This window comes from Bos mutus, chromosome 25 (assembly GCF_027580195.1).
Source record: "Bos mutus isolate GX-2022 chromosome 25, NWIPB_WYAK_1.1, whole genome shotgun sequence".
NCBI lineage: Eukaryota > Metazoa > Chordata > Mammalia > Artiodactyla > Bovidae > Bos > Bos mutus.
The window spans coordinates 24,749,266-24,769,178 of record NC_091641.1 but is presented as its reverse complement, the minus strand read 5'-3'; the positions used below and the strand labels follow the sequence as shown (position 1 = coordinate 24,769,178).

At 43.2% G+C, this 19,913-nt stretch overlaps 1 protein-coding gene across 3 annotated transcripts in view; it reads left to right on the top strand.

The window, feature by feature from the left end:
* The window catches only part of VPS35L (VPS35 endosomal protein sorting factor like), a 138,107-nt gene that overhangs the window by 99,506 nt on the left and 18,688 nt on the right, over nt 1–19,913 (top strand). For all 3 annotated transcript variants that reach the window (XM_070363051.1, XM_070363053.1, XM_070363052.1), the window contains exon 27: nt 15,794–15,933. In XM_070363051.1, coding sequence (XP_070219152.1) covers nt 15,794–15,933 — 140 coding nt within the window. The remainder of the gene's footprint in view (nt 1–15,793; nt 15,934–19,913) is intronic.

Below are 19,913 nucleotides of genomic sequence, written 5' to 3'. Positions count from 1 at the left end.
CTCCTCCTCTGCCTCCCCTGCACTTTAAACTGCTACAAGGTGGGGGGCAGGAATTCAGTGTCCACTTCATGCTTAATAATTTATCCAATGATTTTGCTCAAGTCTCTAAATGCTGTGGTGCTAAACCTTAAAAGCTTATTGTTGTTGTTCTGAAAGCCACATGTGGCAGTTGCTGGCCAAAATAAATAATATATTCAATTACTGAGAAGGGGAAGGCTAAATATAAATTAAGTGAAGCTTGTGGAAGTGGGCTGATTGGGTTTGTTTGCCTCCTTAAACATCCCCCCCACCCCAGCTGGTTATAAAACATCCCCTCCCCCTTATTCATTTTCTGGCCTCCCTTGATCCAGCCTCTGCTGTACCTTCTTTATCAGCTGCAGCTTTGCCAGGGCTGGCTCAGCCCAACAAGTAAACTCCAGTTGAACCCTGAGCCAAGCCAGCGTGGAGTGCTGATGAAGGCTTATTAGAGGGAGGCCCGTTCTGGTCCTTTGGACACATTGATTCAGCATGTAGGCTGGATCATGCGGGGGGTTGGTCTAGGACCATCCATTGCTCCCAAATCTTTAGGAGAAATGAAGGACTTGCAAATCAGTTGTCAGTCACATCTTCTGACCCAGAGATGCCTGTTCACTGTCACTGGGGCTAGCTCCTTGTCCTTGTTAGTCAGTGATTCTTTCTGGAAGGTTATCACCAAGCCACAGCAAGAGTGAATTCTTTTCTGTCTATCTTGGTTCCTTTATCTTTACAGTTCCTCACCTCAGAAAGGAGGATGTTTTATAATGAAAGTATTATTGTTAAAGGTGGCTTCCCTGGTGGCTCAGTGGTAAAGGATCCACCTGCCAGTGCAGGAGCCACGGGTTTGATCCCTGGGTCGGGAAGATCCCCTGGAGAAGAAAATGGCAACCTGCTCCAGTATTCTTGCCTGGAAGATCCCTTGGATAGAGAAGCCTGGTGGGCTACAGTCCATGGGGTCGCAAGAGTCGGACACAACTTAACGACTAAACAACAACAACAGATGTTAAAAGTGGGTCTTGAGAGAAGAGCATTTGTTTATCAGGGAAGGACTGTGGGGAAAGGAAGAAGGAATAGTTAGCGTTCAGGTAGAGGAGCCGGCCTGAGCAAAAGAGGGGATGTGTGGGATCATATGATGTATTAGGGATGAGGCCCTAATGACTGGTGAGTTTCAAACCTCCTGAGTGTGCTGGTCCCAATCCTGATTCTGCTGCTTATGAGTTGTATGCTTTGGACTGATTGGCTGGATGGTGCCTCGGTTTCTCCATCTGTAAAGTGGAGATGATGGCGGTGGTTCCTGTGTTGGACTTTCTTTTTTTAATTCTTGGCTGTACTGGGTTTTCCTTGCTGTGCAAGGGCTTCTCTCTAGCTGCAGCTGTCAGGGGCTACTCTCTAGTTGCAGTGTGCATGCATCTCACTGCGGTGGCTTCTCCTGTTGCGGAGCAGGGGTGTAGGTGCGAGGGCTTCAGTGGTTGTGGTGTATGGGTTCAGTTGCCCCGTTGCATGTGGAATCTTTCTGGACCAGGGATCCAACCCATGTCCCCTGCATAGCAGGCAGACTCTTAATTAAAAAAAAAAATATTTATTTCATTTATTTGGCTGTGCCAGGTCTTGGTTGTGGCATGCAGGATCTTTTGTCTCCGTTACAGCACCTGGGATCTTTAATTGAGGCATGGGGCCAGGGGTGGGGTGGGGACGGGCCATTGTTCCTTTCCTAGGGTTTGAATCCAGGCCTCCTGCATTGGGAGCACAAAGTCTTAACCGCTGCACCACCAGGGAAGTCCCTGTGTAGATTAACTGAGAGAAAGTGCTTGGGCACTCGGTCCACTGGCACATGGTGGCGGTTCAGAAAGATTAACTTAGTGTAACCATCCCTCAAAAGATGAAACTGTGCCATGGGGTTTAGGAGCTAACTGCATGCAATGCAGCTCTGCAGCTCCAGAATTCTGAAAGCCAGTTCTCATACTCAGAAGCTTGAGAAATCTGCAGGAAAGCTGTTCATTTCAAGACTGACCTGCTGAATTATCCTGAAAATAACAAATCTGTAGTTCCTCCAAAGATGAAACTTATAGTGAGAACAGTTAGAGCGAAATAGTGGTGAAAAGAATGATTTGTGTTCTTATCATTAATAATAATGCTTTTTCCCTCCTATAGAATTCTCTCCCCCTCCTTTGTTTGAAAACATTTTTTCCTTCCAGTTTTTTTTTTGAGATACGATTGACATACAGCACTGTGTAAGTTTAAGGTGTATAGCATAATGATTTGACTTAAATACAGCATGAACTGCTTACCACAGTAAGTTTAGTGAACACCTGTCAGCTCATATAAGTACAAAATTAAAGAAACTTTTAAAAGTATTTTTTCTTTGTGATGAGAACTCTTAAAATTTACTCTCTTAACAACTTTCATATATAACATACAGCAGTGTTAATTATATTTATCATGTTGTACAGTACATACGTAGTACTTACCTTATAACTGGACGTTTATTCCTTTTGACTGCCTTCATCCAGTTCCTCCTCCCCCCATCCCTCACTTCTGGTCACCCCAAAGCTGACCTACTTTTCTAGGAGTATTTTTGTTTTTGTTTTTTTTTTAAACTATAATTGACCTACAACACAGCATGTCGTTCAGTCACCAAGTCATGTCTGACTCTCTTTGACCCCATAAACTGTAGCACGTCAGGCTTCCCTGTCCTTCACTATCTCCCTGAGTTTGCTCAAACTCATGTCCATTGAGTCAGTGGTGCCATCTAACCATCTCATCCTCTGTCGCCCCCTTCTCCTCCTGCCCTCATTCTTGTCCAGCATCAGGGTCTTTTCCAATGATTCAGCACTTCGCATCAGGTGGCCGTAGTATTGGAGCTTCAGCTGCAGTCCTTCCAGTGAATACTCAGGGTTGATTTCCTAACTTGCCATACACAGGTACTACATCGTAATTTGCCATATTCCCTACACTATGTGTTTCATATCCTTGACTGATTTACTCTGCAGCTGAAAGATTGTACCTCTTTATCTCCCTCCCCTAATTTCTCTCCTTCCCCCTCCACACTCCTGTCTGGCAACCACTTGTTTGTTCTCTGTATCTTACTTTATTTCCATTTCATGTTTGTTCATTTGTTTTCTTTTTTAGATTCTACCTATTTCTTTCCTCTTCTCAATGCATCCGCCCTTAAAAATCTAACTTTGTTTTACTAATTTTTTTTACATCTTCATCTTGGAGAGCTGTGCTCACAAACCATGTCTTAAGCAAAAGCCCCAAACAAAGTTAGGTCAGATTCTTCTGTAAGACATACTATCCTCACACTATGCACTTTCCCTCATTGCACTTATCACTGTTGTTATTTAACAAATAAATATGTAAAGAATTGTACGCTTCCCTCCCCTGAAGAGTGTCAGCTCCACGAGGTCTCATCTTCCTTATTCCCTGTGCTGTGCCTGGCTCCTGGCACATTGCCTACTACATGGGCACTCAGTAAATGATGAAGGAATGAATGACACCACGTGGTAATACTGGTTGATAACTCTTTACAGTATTGATGAATGTAAAATGGTACCAAACCTTTTATGGTATGGACCTAACTCTTAAGCAACCCTGTTGTTCAGAAGAGTTTCGTCAAAGTCCTCTTGGTAGGTTTTAAATAATTCATTTTCCTATTTATAGAAAAAAGAAAACAAGGTAAGCTCAAACATATGCCGAGGCTCATAGACATGTTGAATGCAGCCATTGTGCTGGTTTGGTCCATGAGGAACATGGGGATGCACAGAGGAGAGGCTAAAACCTGCTGTTATGCAGCCCGCTGGCTACTGTGAATCGTTAACTGCTGAGGGAGGAAGCCAGGGCAGTAGAATGGAGGAGAAAATAGTTTTGTATTTCTGCCTTTTAGAGAGTCAGGAGTGGCTTGTAAAGGAGAAAAACGATCTCTATCCACTTAACAAGTCTTTGGAGTTTATGCTTAAGGTCATATTTATTTGTTCTGTTGACAAACCATCTTCTGAAGAATGTGTTTGATGTGACTCTTTTCTCTAACTTAAGGCCACTCTGGTGATTATGGATGAAGTAGGTTAATTTTGCTGTAACAGTTCACAGGTGGGCAGATGGCATGAAGCTTGTCTGAATGCACATGATCCATCCACCTTAGGGGAGGTAAGGGCTGGGATGGAACCCACAGAAAAGACTAGGGTGTGCCCCCCACCCCTTAAGTTCACTCAGCTCCTTACAATTGTAAATGCCTGTGATTTGGTTCCTCCTGCTAGTAGTTCTTGGCCATTTTTCACATGCAAACCACTGTGCCAAGCGTTGTGCTGAAACAGGAATTCACTTAAAGAGACTTCATGCTCACAGGGGAGAATGGGTCTGTTTACAGTTATTGCAGCATGTGATGAGTGTCATGCAAGATGTTCATAACATGTACCAGGGAATTTTAGAAATGACCCTTGACTTGGAAGAGGAAAAAAAAAAAAAAAAAAGAGTTGGCATTGAAAAGTCTGGAAGGTAAGGGGGATCTGTAGATGTTGAAGTGAGGCAAGGGGGTGGGAGGAGGGCATTCTGGCGTAGGCAACAGCAAGAGCAGAGGCCTAGAGGCTGGAAAAATGGTGCCTCTGGAAGGACTAAGTGGGAGGTCAAGTTAGGAAGACTAATTGTTGAGAGAACTGAATTCCAAGCAAAGCAGTTTAGTTTTATTCAATACATGTTATTTGCTGGGTGGCTGATCTTTTTACAAAAGAGGAAACTGAAGCTCAGAGGTGTGCAACGACTTGCCCAGGAGCACCTAGCTAATAAGTGACTTCAAGTGCTCTTTCCACCACTGTCTTTCTCTATAGTTAGGTTGGTTCCTCTAAACATAATCTGGTGGGGTTTTTCTGTTGGTTTTTTTAAGTATTTATTTATTTGTGGCTGCACTAGGTCTTTGCTGCACATGGGCTTTCTCTAGTTGCAGAGCATGCAGGCTTTTCATTGCAGTGGTTTCTCTTGTGGTGGACATGGGCTTTAGTAGCTGAGCACATGGGCTCAGTAGCTGTGGCTCTCAGGCTCTAGAGCTCAGGCTCAGTAGTTGTGGTACATGGGCTTAGTTTCTTGGCAGCATGTGGGATCTTCACGGATCAGGGATTGAACTGCTGTCCCCTGCATTGCAAGGCAGATTCTCAACCATCGGACCACCAGGTAACCCCCTAATCCAGTGTTTTATTTCTAACCCTTGGTGTGTGTGGTTACTAGAGACCAGTGAGTATAGACTGAATAGATAACTTATTTAGGAGACAGTCAGAAGTAAGGTAAGGAATGCCTAATCCTTTCTGCTTAGGGAAACCCAAGCTTAATATCCACAGAAAGACCTTCACAGCCTCCTGTGAACTCATGCAGGGTTAGCAGTAAAGTGTGTTACCCCTGCAGGACCCAGAGATGTGAGTCAGGTGAAACATGGACTGAGTGTGCTTGACTCGGAGAGGCCTTTCCTATCGGAGATAGAAGAGAGAACTTACAGGCACCTCCTATGGTGCTGCCGAAACTGAGAAGTCATCTGTGTGTCTGGGTGGACTTTTCACATTAAGAGTCGACATTCTGCATAAACCAGGTGGCAAAGTCAAGGGTAAATTAATGCTTAATTGTTATCACTGACAATTTCATGTATAAGGTATTTAATTGTCCTTCGGCATTCATTATTTCTTTAAATTTTGCTCTTTACACATATCATCAAAGCAGTGGTCCTTAAATCCTCAAACTTAATTCCTGTAATGACAAGTTCTATTATAAAAACATAGTTTAGTAATAAATGGTATTGAATCTCTATAAATAACTTGCCTATGGATAATAACTGGGCCATTTGGACTATGAGGCTTTACCCAAAGACACCCCTATCACCTGGTGGTGGCACACCTTCATGGCAGACTGCCTTAGTCTGTTTGGGCTGCTGTAACAAAAATACCATGGACCAGGTGGCTTAATCAACAAAACCTTTGTTGCTCACAGCTCTGGAGACTGGAAGTCCAAGATCAGGCTACTGACTGATTCATTGTCTAGGGAGGACTTCCTGGTTCATAGACTGTGATCTCATTGTGTTCTTATGTGGCAGAAGGGAGGAAGGAGCTCTCTGGGGTCCTTTTATAAGGGCACTAATCCCATTCATGAGGGCAACACCCTCATGACCTAATCACCTCCCAGAGTTCTACCTCCTGATACCATCACCTCAGTGTTTAGGATCTCAGCATATGAATTGGTGGGGGAGAAACATTTAGTCCCATAACAGAGTGAGAGAGAGTAGACCATGCCCTGTTGTGGCATTTTATATGGTAGTTTCCACTGTATAGATATTGTCCAGTCCAAACCTAAACTTATCCAGAGATGGAAAATGCTGAAGACTGGTGAAAATGTTCAGCAGTGGAGCTGATAGGACTTGAGAGAGAGTGAACAGTTCTTGTAGCCTGAACCCTGCTTTAATAAGGTATACTCAAGGCACAGGAATCTTTCAACCACTCATGACATTTTTCCTTAAGAAATGTGATGTTTCCTTTCTTGACATTCCCTGGATTAGGACAGCTGTCCTTCTGAGTTGTCCAGGAGGGCATATGGTAGCTGAAGGTCTGGGACTGGAATGGGGTAGATTACTCTGAGGACTTGTTTAGGAGTTTATGACCCTGAAAAGTAGTAAAGATTTCCATTAGCACTGACTCACTGCACTGTTTAAAAAATAAAACGCCACCTCTGAAGGTGGCCTGCATTATCACTTCCTGATCCTCTCTTATGACTCAGGTACTGAGTTGTATTCTGTATTGACAATGCCAAGGACATAGAGGATGAACTTACTGTCAGCGATCGAAGTTAAACTTGAGTTTTATCATGTATGACATGTATTTGAGGAGACTGTCCTGTATCCCGTTGAAAAATAGACAGCCTGTACTTTATTTTAAATCTTAATGATTTTTATTTTAATATTCCATGCTCATTTGAAAAAAATTCTGACAATACAGAATTGCAGATCTTAAAGAAAGTAAAAAGTCCCCAGATAAAAGTCACCTGTTACTCTACTCTTTCTCCTCACTTCTGAAAAGTACACTGTTTACAGTTTGTATATTTGTCTTGATTTTTTCCTTCTATATATCCATTTGAAAATGCCCTTTTATTCTCATATGCTCTCTGCCTCTGTCCTCTATTCTTCTCCCTATATGCTCTTCTCATCTGTCTATATTCTTATATAAACATGCAGTCCCACCAAGCCCTACCTTAGAAATGGGAATGTGACTTCCCCAATGTTTTTCAACTTGCTTTTTTTGCTGATCAATAAATTTTGGCCCCTGTCCTCACACCTTCTTCCTGCCCACCATGTTCATACATGTAGATTCACCCCATTCTTTGTAATGATTATTCAGTATTCTATTTCTTTTCTTTCTTTCTTTTTTTTGGCAGAGCAGGGTGGGCTATACATTATTTACCCAAACCTCGCTTCCGTTTTTTTCCCCCAAACTCCTATTGAAAAACATTTGAACTCTTTCTAGTTTTTTGCTCCTATAGACAGTGAGCAACCTGCATCCTAACTGAGCATTTTGAAACTTTCTGACCCTTTTCTGATTGACTGATACGTTCCTCTCTTAGAACCTGAAACCTTGTTCAGAGAGTCCTATGCAGAGCTTCAGTGCACAGAACAGATAGCAGTGGGGCTCCTCAGGTGGGCATGTGTGTGGGAGGCTGCTGGCCCCTCAGTTTCTGCAGGAGCTGGAAGATGCCTCAAAGCATAGGGTGAAGAAAGCCTTTTCAAGCCTTGAGAAGAAATGAAGCTGTCTAGTGAGCACGCTGTAACTCCCTTTGTAGAGCAGAGAATCGCTGACTGTGGAGTGCAGTGCAGCACCCCGAGCCCTGGAGGCCCTGGAACCTGTGTGTCACCCTCAGCCTAGTGCCTGGCCTTACGCAGACGAAGCGGGTGGGCGACCCTCAGGGTGCGGCAGGAGTGCTAGAGTCCACAGTGGTCCTCCCCCGGCTCTACCCTCAGCGTGCCCTGCTCGAGTAAAGAAGGAAGGGGCTACTCTCCAGAACGCCCTTTGACGTCCTGCCTGTCTGCCTCACTGCCCCTTCTGTCGTGTACATTTCCGTGACTGAAAATTTTCTAATAAAATTGTATTGACTTTGCTAAAGAAAAATTATTTTTGGAAATCTATAAATAAAAATTCCAAAACAGTAACCTAGCAGTACATGAAAGATCCTGGTTTTCTTCGCTCTCAGCCAACACTCCTGGATAACACTTTGTAGTTTGGCATTATCTTGGAAATGGAAATGGCAACCTACTCCAGTATTCTTGCCTGGGAAATCCCATGGGCAGAGGAGCCTGGCAGGCTGTAGTCCATGGGATCACAAGGAATTGGACATGACTTAGCGACTAAACACAAAAACAACAAAAATACATGTGTATATATACTTCTTTTCTTATAAAGATAGTATCACGCTATATACAGTTGTATAACATTTTTCTTTAATATATCATAGGTATAATGTATTATACTTCAAAACATACCAAAGTATTATTCTCTTTATTAATGATATCATTTCCACAGTGTGGCAGTGCAATAATTCTTTAACTAGTCATTTATGGTTGAATGGAGAAGGCAATGGCACCCCACTCCAGTACTCTTGCCTGGAAAATCCCACGGAAGGAGGAGCCTGGTAGGCTGCAGTCCATGGGGTCGCTAAGAGTCGGACGCGACTGAACGACTTCACTTTCACTTTTCACTTTCATGCACTGGAGAAGGAAATGGCAACCCACTCCAGTGTTCTTGCCTGGAGAATCCCAGGGATGGGGGAGCCTGGTGGGCTGCTGTCTATGGGATTGCACAGAGTCGGACACGACTGAAGTGACTTAGCAGTATGGTTGAATTGTTTTCAGTTTTTCTCCAGTCAAGCTAAATTGATGTAAAGAAACCTTCATGCATGGAGAACCGTTGACTCAGTTATTCTCAGTAGCAAGGCAGCATGGGTAATACAGGTAATCCCAACATACCTAGTTTACTAGTGCCTTCAGCTGAGCCCTTATTTTCAGCTTCTCCCAGGGTTTGCTAGTGGCAGATACTTTAGTGACCGTTCTGTAGTTTCAGTGGCTGTGTGTTTGGGTGTGTTTGATTTCTCCTCGTCCTGGTAGAGGGTTCTAGAATAACATCCTTCTTTGGTATTCTGCAGACCCTTTGACTCCCCAGGTTGGGAAACAAGAACTTGTAACTTCAAACAGAAAATCATCAAAAGTTCAATGCTAGGCCTCCCTGGGAAATAAGGAGGTAGCCTGCCCTGGCTGAATTTCATTGTTGCTTACTACTTCTATTTGCTTCTGGCAGAATGTCTCCGGATTAAACCTTTCAGAATGTGCCATTTGCTGTTAGAAAGTCATATTCTGCATTTAGCTGAAGGATTTAGAACGATTTTTTTCAAACCCGTTGAATCATAAAATTCACTGGAGAAACTTGTTTCTTTAAAAAAAAAAGATGAATCAAATGATCAGGATGGTAAATTTGATGTTGTGTGCTTTTTATCTCTTTAAAAAAAAATGGAGGAAAAAAGGAAATGGACCAAATACCACTTTTTGGCTGTAAAAGAGAACAAAAATGTGCTTTATATAGATGAAGGATTAATCTCCAAGACTGTTATTAAGTAGTGGGTGAGGAGTTGCACAATGGTGTCTACTGTATGTTAACTCTGTAAAAAGAGGAAGAAAGAAAGAAAAAATAAAAGGAAAACGTATTTGTTTCTGTATACTTGGAAGCATACCCAAGCAGCAGATAACAGTCTTTGCCTTTGAGAAGGGAAACTGGATGGCCAGAGGCAGGAGTGAGAGGAGAATTACGTGACTCTGTCAGTTATTGAAAGATAAATATATTTTTTTTAAGTTAGTTTTCTGAGTCTCTGTCTTGGATGGTCTGATTTAATATCATACATTTAAGGTGGAGCCTGGGAACCCATATATGTATTTTAAATAATAGCTTTATTGAGAATTGATTCATGTAGCATAAAATCCATCCTCTTAAGGTGTACAATTCAATAGTTTTTAGTATATTTGGAATTTTGTGATCATGGTCATTAATTCCAGAACATTTCCATCTCCCCAAAAGAAAACCCCAAATCCATTAAGCAGTTATTCCCCACTCTGCCAACCACCAGTCTTCTTTTTGTTTTGATGGATTTGCTCATTCCAGTCATTTCATATAGAGTCATACAATGCAGATCTTTTATGACTAGCTCCATTCATTTAGCATAATGATTTTCAAGAGTCATTCACATGGTAACGTGTGTGTCCGTATATATGCAGCATCCATGTAGAACTGGAGGAGCCACCAAATTATTTTGCAATATGCACCATGTTCCATCCATTGCAGAACTGGAGCTGTAGCCACCAAATTATTTTGCATTCTTATGGATTTTTTTCTTACCATGTTCCATTCCGGTTTTGGAAAACACCGATTGCAGATGGTCCCTTTGGTGACCTGGGATGGTATTTTTTTTTTTTCTTACAAGGATCTTGTAAGGATTCTTATGGATTTTTTTGCAGGGAACACAGCAGAATTCTTATGATCAGTCAGTTTTCAAGAAAAAGGATCTCAAACAGAGTGAACTCGGGTGAGATCAACCAGGCCTGAGTCTATTTTTTTCTTTGTTTTATTTTTTTTTTTTTTGAAGATGAAATATGGAAAAGAAATCTAGGTATCCCTTGAAACCTCAGAAGATTCAGATGGAGGAAGGCATAGCATGGCAAAGCCAGTGCATATATTGGGTTGGCCAAAAAGCCTGTTCAGGTTTTTCTGTAAGATCTTATGGAAAAACCTGAATGAACCTTTTGGCCAACCCAATACATGCTTTTTCTTCCCCCAGTGGAACAAGGGTAATAATAGTCTTTATGAATTGGAATCTGATTTCTCCTTTTCCTAGAGGTCTTTAAAAATTTTTTTTAACCCATTTTATCTGTAATTGTCTTCTCTGACTTTTAATAGCCACAATGAGTCAAGTGTTACTATGTGCTGTAGGTTATATAGAAATAGAGGTATAATGTTGTATACATGAAAAACTCATATAATGTTATAAACAAACTTCAGTTTTTTAAATGTTATGTTATGATTATTCTGAACTCTAAACTATGAGAAGAAAACTGTTTTCATACACACTAGAATGGCACCCCACTGCAGTACTCTTGCCTGGAAAATCCCATGGACGGAGGAGCCTAGAAGGCTGCAGTCCATGGGGTCGCTGAGGGTTGGACACGACTGAGCGACTTCACTTTCACTTTTCACTTTCATGCATTGGAGAAGGAAATGGCAGCCCACTCAGGTGTTCTTGCCTGGGGAATCGCAGGGACAGGGGAGCCTGGTGGGCTGCCGTCTATGGGGTTGCACAGAGTCAGACACGACTGAAGTGACTTAGCAGCAGCAGCAGCAGCAGCATTTGAGTTCTAATTACTAAGACAAAATTAAGAAGTCTCCTAGACAAGACTATATATGGGGCAAGTCTTCTGAGGTTAGACATCTGCTTTGGAGCATTTCCCGCCTCAACCCTTAAGTAAGTATTTCTTGCAGCTCCCTCCTCTGGATGGGGCTTCAGTGGGGTGACTGTGAGTAGCAGAGCACTCAGCACATAGTGGCCCCCTCGTTAATGAGTCATAATAACGGGCACTTTTCTCAGGGCCACTTGGTAACAAGCACATAAATAGAATAAATAGTCTTTCAAGTTGTTCTGAGCAGAATTTTAGTTCCTGCCAAGAGAAGCTCTTCACCTTGTTTTCTAATGGACTTAATGTCCTCACTGGAAAGCGGTGCCTGTGGAGCCAGGAGGAAAATGCCAGACGTGGTGGAGTCCGGACCTACCTGTGCTCTCAGGGCGGGGGCAGGGGTAATGTCAAGAGCAGGCTCAGCTCTTTTTTTAAATTTTTTTATTGTAGTTAAGTTTACACAACATGAAATTTACCATTGTAACCATTTTTGAGTGTACAGTTCAGTGGCTTTAAGTACATTCACAACCCTATGCAACCATCACCACTGTCCGTTTCCAGAACTATTTCATCATCCCAAAGAGAATGAAACTCTGTACCCGTTAAGTGATAATGTTCCCTCCTTCCCATTCTTCTTTATCTCTCAGAATTTGACCACTCAGAATACTTCATACAAGTGAAATCAGATACTGTTCGTCCTTTGGTCTGACGTATTTCATTTCATTTCAGTTCAGTTCAGTCACTCAGTTGTGTCCTACTCTTGGTGACCTCATGGACTGCAGTACTCCTGTCCATCACCAACTCCTGGAACTTGTTCAAAGTCATGTCCATTGAGTCAGTAATGCCATCCAACCATCTCATCCTCTGCCGTCCCCTTCTCCTCCTGCCCTCAGTCTTTCCTACCATCAGGGTCTTTTCTAATGAGTCGGTTCTTTGCATCAGGTGGCCAAAGTACTGGAGCTTCAGCTTCAGCATCAGCCCTTCCAACGAATATTCAGGACTGATTTTTTTTAGGATTGTCTTGTTTGATCTCCTTGCTGCCCAAGGAACTCTCAAGAGTCTTCTCTAACACCACAGTTCAAAAGCATCCATTCTTCCGCATTCAGCTTTGTTTATTGTCCAACTCTTACATCCATATATAACTACTGGAAACACCATTGCCTTGACTAGACAGACCTTTGTTGGCAAAGTAATGTCCCTGCCTTTTAGTATGCTGTCTAGGTTTGTCATAGCTTTTCTTCCAAGGAGCAAGTGTCTTTTAATTTCAGGGCTGCAGTCACCATCTGCAGTGATTTTGGAGCCCCCCAAAATAAAGTCTGTCACTCTTTTCATTGATTCCACATCTATTTGCTATGAAGCGATGGGACTGGATGCCATGATCATAGTTTTTTGAATGTTGAGTTTTAAGCCAGCTGTTTCACTCTCCTCTTTCACTTTCATCAAGAGGCTCTTTAGTTCCTCTTCACTTTCTGCCATAAGGGTGGTGTCATCTGCATATCTGAGGTTTTTGACATTTCTCCCAGCAATCTTGATTCCAGCTTGTGCTTCATCCAGCCTGGCATTTCTCATGATGTACTCTACATATAAGTTAAATAAGCAGGGTGATAATATACAGCCTTGACATACTCCTTTCCCAATTTGGAACATTTTCAAACTTCGTCCATATTTCTAGCACATGTAAGAATTTCCTTCCTTCCTAAGGCCTTGTAATACCCCTTTGTGTATATGTACCATGTTTTGTTGGGCTTCTGTTGTGACACTAGTGATAAAGAACCTGCCAGCCAGCGTCAGAAACATAAAGGGACTCGGGTTCTATACCTGAATCGGAAAGATCCCCTGGAGGAGGACTTGGCAACCCTCTCCAGTGTTCTTGCCTGGAGAGTCCCATGGACAGAGGAGCCTGGCAGGCTACATACAGTATGTAGGGTTGCGAAGCGTCGGACATGACTGAAGTGACTTAGCATGCACACACATGAACTGTGTTTTGTTTATGTGTTCATTGGGTTGTTTCCACCTTTTGACTCTTGTGAATATTGCTGCTGTGAGCATTCATGTATAAATATCTGTTTGAGTCCCTGCTTTCATTTCTTTGGGGTAGACCCCTAGAAGTGGCATTGCTAGTAGATGGTAATTCTACGTTTACCTTTTTGAGGAATCACCAGGCTGTCTTCCACAGCAACTGCACCAGTTTAGATTCCCACCAGCAGTACATAAGAAACTTCAGTTTCTTTGCTAACACTTGTTATTTCCTGGCTTTTGTTTCTGTTTTTTTGTTGTAGTGGGCATGCTCATGGGTGTGAGATGATATTTCACTGTGTTTTTGATTAGCACTTCTCGTGATGAATGATTTGAGCATCTTTTCATATGCTTGATGACCATTCGTGTATTTTCTTTGGAAAAAAATGTCTATTCAGGGTAACCTTCAGTCAGCTAACTTGTTTTCTCATTGTTGTAGAATTTCTTTTTGTGTTCTGGATGTAATTAACTCTTAATGACAGCTAGCATTTGCAGACTTGTGTTTCTGTTAAAAAATGCAAATCTGATTGTATTGCTCAGTGTTAGTGCTAGTGATGGTCTTTAAATTCTGCTCAGCTCAGTCTTTTACCATCCATGGGTTACTTTTACCTGGCCACTCACTTTTTGAGCTTGGCTTGTTATCTGGGTGTGGAAATAATTGTACCTTCCCCATAGGCCTGCTTGAGGACTGAGAATGTAAGTTGCCTTAAGACACAGCCTAGGAGTTCCTCTGGTTTCCATGAATAGTGGCACTTACTACTGTCTGGAGGCCAAGGCAGAAGATCCTGCAGCTTCTGACTCTTTCTGGGAGGTTCATCTACCAGAACCCCTATATTAGGATGAGATCAGCTGCTCTGCGTCCCCCTTAGAGCAGAGCACAGAGCAGGTTCCCAGCGGATTGGTGTTAATGAGTGTGATCACGTTGGGCTCACCACCACACTGCATGTTGTCAACTCTTGACCCTCTGAATTGATGAGCATGCTAGGGTACCACTGCAGGGTCCCAGAAGCAGCCTGGGAGGCAAGTTTCTGGAGCAGAGGGAACTTCAGGTAGTAAACCTGGTGTCTTTCCGTATTGTGATTTTTTTTCCCCCCTTTGGAAGAAGGAAGAGAAGGCAAAACCCCACTCTCCAGCTTCAGACGCAGACTCTTCTCATTAAGGGCTGGCCTCTGTCCCCGGCCAGCCTGGGCGTCTGTTGTTGCATCTGCCCCTCTGCTGCGCTGGCTGGGCTCCAGTTTGAACTCGGGGTGCTGCTGGCCAGAGAGCTGTTCTCTCTGCATCACTGCAGGCCATTTCAGAGTGGAAGTGTATTTGGACCATGCACACGTTTGATCTTGTCGGGTAGTTTAAAATTTCATTTGTCGGGTCAGTGTTCTGTCTGCTTTGACCCTGAGGCTCTTTCTCATGGTTAATACTTTGGCAGTTCTAGAAGGAACTCTCTCTCTCCCTCTCCATCTCACTGCCCCCCTCACCTCCAATCCTCCCCCTTCACCCCTTCCTCCCGCTCTGTGTCCTCCTGTTGCTCCCTCTTTCTCAGCACCCCACTTCCTCTTCATCCCTCCTCCTCTCTTCCCCCATCCTCTTCCTTCCTCTCACCCTTGGAGGTCTTCTTGGTTTATAGACTATTACATATTTCTTTAAATGCCTTCATTTTCCAGATGATTCCCTGGAACTGTCACCTAATCAGAAGTCTTGAAAGCTATATGCGCGTGTGTGCACACACACACACACTTTGCTTCAGACATTTCCATTGTTATTTCCTCAACAAATACAGCATGCATTAGAGTAGATTCAGACAAACCAAAGCTTGACCTGGGCTCCACCAGCGCGGCTGGACCCTCCTGCATGCACTGGCTCTGTCATAGGACCAGACACGTCTCATTCCGCAGCTGTGGAGTGGGCCCTCGGACAGCACTTTCCTCCTGGGCTGGACAGGAGGGTTGACCGAGCCAGTTCAGATGAAGCCTTCAATCCCTACAACTGACTTCTGTACTCTCTGTGATAATTTGCTGTGCACTTTTTTTGCTTACTATCTAAAGCCAGTTTGACTGAAATTCTTGGAGCCAAATTGCTCCAAGAAAGAAGGAGGAGAAGAGAAGAGCTGGGAGGCAGCAGCAGCGCCTCTAACCCAAATGTTCCACTGAGTCAGTCACGGTGCAGAAGTCCTCTTCGAAGACCCGCCAGCTGTCTTGGGCCCTCGGTGTGGCCTGACTTCCACATACCTCTCTCAGGCTTGGCTTCTGGGCCGTGTGAAGAAGAAAGCAGACCCTGAATTTTTCGACATTCTCATATGTGGACTTCTCTTCTGTCTTGCAGCTGATGCCTTTTTCAAAGCCGCCATAAGCCTCGTTCCAGAAGTTCCCAAGATGATTAATATTGATGGAAAGATGCGGCCCTCAGAATCATTCCTTCTGGAATTCCTCTGCAATTTCTTTTCTACATTATTAATAGTTCCGGTACGTTTCCCCAGAAGACCTGTAGGTGATATCTTTCTTTGACCTGTTTTATATACATTCTTTGCCCTAGAAGTGCAGGGATGTTCTGTCTATATCTTTGTTGGTTTTGTAGTCAGATATTTGCATTTCTCAATGCATTTCTATTCATCTATGTCCAGGATGTATAGTCAAGGCTCTCTATATGGCGAAAGAGGTACTACTTGTTCAGGGCTCGAGCCGCTGGATGAACAAAACACCCAGGGTGAAATCCCTTCCTTCCAGCTCTGCAGTGTCAGGTGATTCTGTAACATCACCAGGCTGCAGTTTCCTCATTTACAAAATGGGCATAATAATAGCATCTATATGTCTAGGTTGAGGTGAGGATTAAGTGAGCAAATATACGTAGGTGGTTACAACAGTGCCTTGTGCTGTGCTTAGTCACTCCGTCATGTCCAACTCTTCATGACCTCATGAACTGCAGCCGGCCAGGCCTCTCTGTCCATGGGGATACTCCAGGCAAGAATGCTGGAGTGGGTTGCCATCTCCCTTCTCCATCAGTGCCTTTGTACATAGTAAGCACTTGAAGAGGTAATGGTGATGTTATTTTGATGGCAAAGACCAGAATACACAACAAGATAGTGAAAGTCAAAGGGCTATTGTTGGAAGATGCTGGGGTTTCTTGTGGAATATAGGGAATGAGTAGTCAGATTTGGGCTGGAAGGAATCAGGGGCACTCCCAGGATCCAGCATTAGGGCCCTCACCCTAGTTGGGGTTCTTAACTTGGGGTCTGCCTAACCCATGGGGATCTGGCAGAGTAACCACGAATTCAGATGAAAAAAAAACCCTTTTTTTTTACAAACCTCAGTGAAATTTAGCCTTTCACTTCATTACAAATCACAGGCAATGAACCACAGTACTAGTTGTAGTAACTGGGACTTTGTCACCAAAGTAATCAGCAGTATGTTCACATAACATTTCAGGTGTGAGAGATATTTTAGAGGACTATCTACATGTTTCCTTCCTTTACAAGTGCAATAGTTATTAGGCCCATTGGCTAGGTCTGTTATTTAAATGTATTCACCAAGAAGTAATAGATTACAGTATAACAGATACGTTGAAAAAATATTTTGACAACTGTATTTTAGCATAATTGATTTCCTTTGTGGTCTTATGTATTTTATTTTCTGCTTTAGAAATAGAACTCTGAGTTGTGTGTAGGCTTCACCAGGTCATAAAAAGTCCAGGCACAAAATGGGTTGGCTCATGGTGAAGCCAAATGTGTGTAGGAACCACGGATGCCCATCCCCACTTCCGTACTGAGAGTCTCACTCCCTAGGTAAGATTGGCCCTGGAATCAGCATGTTTGAAAGCTTCCTTGAGTCAAGTATAGGTGGTCCTAGGACCACACTTTAAGAAATGTCCCTCTGGTCTCAGGCTATGAACCATTCCGCTCCCACAGGTATGGGGTTACTTTGGGGTGATGAAAATGTTCTAAAATTGTGATGATGATTGTGAATATATGAACTCTGAATATACGAACAACCAACGAATTGTGCATTTTACGTGGGTGAATTGTTGGGTGTGTGAATCATCTCAGTGACGTTGAGAGAACAAAAACTGAGTTGCTCCCAACTTTCCAAGTTCAAATCCCAAATTCTCTGAAGAGAGCCTGGGATGTTCGGGAGGCAGGCTTGGTGCTCCACTTCAGTGTGTTCTGGTATTCTTCTTAGTAGTTTATAATCAATCTCTCTCATTTTCTGATAGTCTAGTTATTTATCAGGTGATAAAATCAGGGTTTCTAATGAAGAAGTGGATCAGTGTCACTGTTTACTGATTAATTGGCTTGCCTTTTCCTTCTGCATATGGGGTTTTCTCTGTTAAAAAATCATTGGAGCCTTGTACTTGGAGTCAGAAACTTGTGTTAGTCCTGACCCAGTGACCAAACAGCCTTGTGGCCTTGAGAAAGTTTTGTAACTTTCAGAATCTCCATTGTCACCTTTCTAAAACATCATCCAGATACACACCTAGCAGAGCTGCTTGAGGGTCGACTGAAAAGATCGCTGTGAAAGTGCTTCATGAACCGGATGCTTGGTCCCTGGGATCACAAGCTGATGACCAGTGGGTGGAATCTAGCCTGGAGACACACTTGTTGGCTGCATCATGATGGAAAACATTTGGAACGAATTACCCCCATTTAAAATTTGTAGATCACAGAGAAACCCAGATTTCCAGTTCCTTGAGAAAAAATCAGGTCCAGCCCTATGAGGCCTGCATTCCCCGCCTGGCCAGTTGTCCTCAGCTGGAGAGCAGCTGCCTGTCCTGGGTGGGGGGGGCACATGTACTCTGTCCAGGTCCCTGGGCACCTCTGGGTCCATTAAATCCTTTTCTGTTGCTTACCTGTTCCCTTAGGCATTCAGGTAACCCCACCCCTGCCAGACTTCATTGTTCCTGATAGTGCTCTGGCTTTTGCCAGGATTTCTCAAGCTGTTAAGATGGTTCTAGCCACAGTTCAGGACTTCTTACTAGGTGCTCCGTCCCATGCTAGCTCCCTTTGTCAATACACAGTCTCTAGGATCCTGCAAAGCAGAACCTGGGAGGCTTGCCTGGGGTTGCACCACTGGTGAGAAGCAGAGCTGGGAAGTCCGTGCTACCCCAGCCTGAAACATTCGCAGGAGGCTTTATTGCTCAAGATAGTTGGGACTTTACAACCCTACATCCCTCCTATGGGACACAGTGTAGTAACTACTGGCTGGCTCTCCGGGTGCCATGAGATGTTAAGTCTAAAGAGCCAAGGTTGAGTGCTCACCCAGCTCAGAGGCCAGAGGCTGCGTGCGAGCCCCACTGTGGTCAGTAGGTTCAGCAGTAGACGACTCCCGTATCCCTCTTTTACCTGGTTCACATTGCTGCCTTTCTTGTCATATCTTTTATAATTTTACTTTTAAAATTTAATTCTTTCATTGTAAGGACACTTACCATATCTGCCCTCTTAACACATTTTTAAGTGTATGACGTAACTGTTGACTCAAGGCCCAACGCTGTACAGCAGATCCCTACAACTTATTCATCTTCCTTAATTGAACCTTTAAACTCATTGATTAGTGACTCCCTGTTTTCCTCCCCCTCCAGCCCTTGAATTCCACTCTTTGAAAGGACTGTTCTAGATGCCTTATGTAAGTGGAATCATAGTGTATTTGTCTTTCTGGCCTATTTAACTCACCATAATATCCTCAAGGTTCATCCATGTTGTCATATATGATGGCATTTCCTTCTTTATTATACAGCTGAGTAACAGTCTGTTGTACGTGTATGGCACATTTTCTTTATCCATTTATCTGTCAGTGGACATTTTGTTTGTTTCTACCTCTTGGCTGTTGTGACGGCGCTACAGTGAACATGAGAGCACTAGTATCTCTTTGAGATATTAGTGATTTCAAACGTTTTGAATGAGTACCCAGAGGAGGGACCTGCTGCATTACATCACAGTTCCACTTGTAATCTTTGAGGTACCTGTGTACTGCTTTCTGCAGTGGCTACACCATTTTGCATTCCCACTCCAGAGCAGAAGACTTTTTTAAAGAATGGGTTTGAAAAGTTTTGACTCATTTTATTTGTTTAGAAAAAAAAAGTGGATGCCATTTTTAGGCCAAATAAAATAACGGGTCCACTTTATTCATTCTTACGAATACAGAGGTGAACATTCCCCCAGGACAGCCGTCTCTCCTTAGCAAGCAGCCCCACTCTTGGAGCATTCTGAAGCATTCTGCTCTGGTATTAGCAGTGGTCAGCTTCTTGGTGGACTGCAGAACAGTTTTCTCCATAATCTTGAACTAACATATTTCTTTTAACAACATTTGGTAGGACAAGGAAACTAGAATGAATTGAACAAGTTTGGTGTGAACCACTGCAGATGCCTAATTTTGATTCAGTTGAAATTTGTAGGCAATGGAAATGTTCTCCCTCAGTTTTCTGGCACTGATCACCAGGACACAGCAGGGAAATG